Below are 1,612 nucleotides of genomic sequence, written 5' to 3'. Positions count from 1 at the left end.
GAATGCCATCTTTAAATTCTACTAGAATATCTTAATGCATTAAAATGCCAAACTATGCTCTAATCAAACCTGAAGAATCTTCTCAGGGTTTATTCTGGAGCACATGAGCCTTCTATCAGATGTTACCACTGTTTAACACACTAGTTTTCTTTTGCTCTTCCTCTGGTCAATAAAAATGGTCAGTTCCTGGTACAGAATGTTCTGAATTCTGTGTTTCTTGAACAATTCTGCATCTGAGTTCTTCTCAGCCATTACTACTGAGTAGTAACACTCCCACATACCAAATTCTTTATTATTATTGCTATGATTTTGCAGGTGAGACTCACTCTCTCATTCTTTCTAGGATGCTGGTGTTCATAGTAAAGCATGGTATGCTGCAACCTGTGATCGGAAAACAGCAGAAGATGCACTGTATCGATCTAACAAGGTAGGTCACTCTTAAGAAATGTCTGTTTTAGGAATAACTTCAGGTGTTCAAAAAAAAAAAATCAAGACAAGCAGAAATATTCTAAAAACTTCAGTTGTATGACAAACAGATCAGAATACCCTGCCATGCAAATAGTGTCAACCATAAAATTCTTGTGGTGAAACTTTCACTTGTTATAGAAGCATAACTAAAGTTGCCTCAGTTTTGTTCAAAGACTGCTGCACTGCAAAGAATGCTGTTACAAATTAAGAGATTTTCCTTGGTTCATGTGCGTGCACTAAAACAGAAGGCAAAGCCCTGTTACTTCTAAATCATCTCTGACTATCCAATGGATCATGTAAAAAGGTTAGTATTTGGAAAGACAGATGCTGCAATGTATTTTGATGTGATAACACTAAGCATTTTAGTTATTTGGAGAATGAGTCCTCCTCTCAACTAGTCTGTCTACAAGGAATTAGTAACATGTAGAGGTGCATTCCTAGCATCAGTTGAGCTTTCTTCTCCCTCTCTACACAAAGCAGGATAGAATGCACTGGGGTTGTCAGCAGCATAGGTTGTTGCCAGCTACTGAGTACTGGGCTACACTGCCAGTAGCTATAGTTCTGGAGAAACACTTCTGCTGTTCCCTTTTCTACCTACTGCCACTGACAGTAATTTCATTTCCTCATAATGTGTGAAATCCAACAGACTGCTGTCACTGTGTATTTTTCTTCTCCCTTTGTCTGAACAAGAGGAGAAAGGAGGTAAAGCACTCTTAAACCTTTCAAAGCTATTGTTAGACAGCAGGAATACATGCTACTTCCTGCTGTATGATTTTCCTAATGATAGAAAAGGATTTAATGCTATTACAATTTTTAAAAATTTGAAAAAACAAGAACAAAAAAACCATATTAAGCTTAAATTTTTTTAAGTTATATATTTTTCTTTCTTTAGGATGGATCTTTTCTAATAAGAAAGAGTTCTGGACAGGATTCAAGACAACCATACACACTGGTTGTGTTTTATAACAGAAGAGTATACAACATTCCTATACGTTTTATTGAATCAACAAGACAGTATGCATTAGGAAGAGAAAAATGTGGTGAAGAGGTGAGATTTTCTTTTTTTCCTAACACTTATCTATCCTAACAGTTATCTATCTTTAATAAGGACTGAAGTAAGTTGCAGTATGACTTGACAGGATTC

At 36.1% G+C, this 1,612-nt stretch overlaps 1 protein-coding gene across 3 annotated transcripts in view; it reads left to right on the top strand.

Moving 5' to 3' along the window:
• LOC104911980 (B-cell linker protein) overlaps nt 1–1,612 on the top strand; it is a 91,400-nt gene extending 89,788 nt beyond the window's left edge. The window contains exons 23-24 of one of the 3 annotated variants that reach the window (XM_010714573.3): nt 344–427; nt 1,361–1,612. In XM_010714573.3, the coding sequence (XP_010712875.1) occupies nt 344–427; nt 1,361–1,555 (279 nt within the window). In that variant the 3' untranslated portion in view covers nt 1,556–1,612. The remainder of the gene's footprint in view (nt 1–343; nt 428–1,360) is intronic. The other 2 variants (XM_010714574.3, XM_010714575.3) reach the window with 2 other exon arrangements.

This window comes from Meleagris gallopavo, chromosome 8 (genome assembly GCF_000146605.3).
Source record: "Meleagris gallopavo isolate NT-WF06-2002-E0010 breed Aviagen turkey brand Nicholas breeding stock chromosome 8, Turkey_5.1, whole genome shotgun sequence".
NCBI lineage: Eukaryota > Metazoa > Chordata > Aves > Galliformes > Phasianidae > Meleagris > Meleagris gallopavo.
This window is presented reverse-complemented; position numbering and strand designations above follow the sequence as displayed.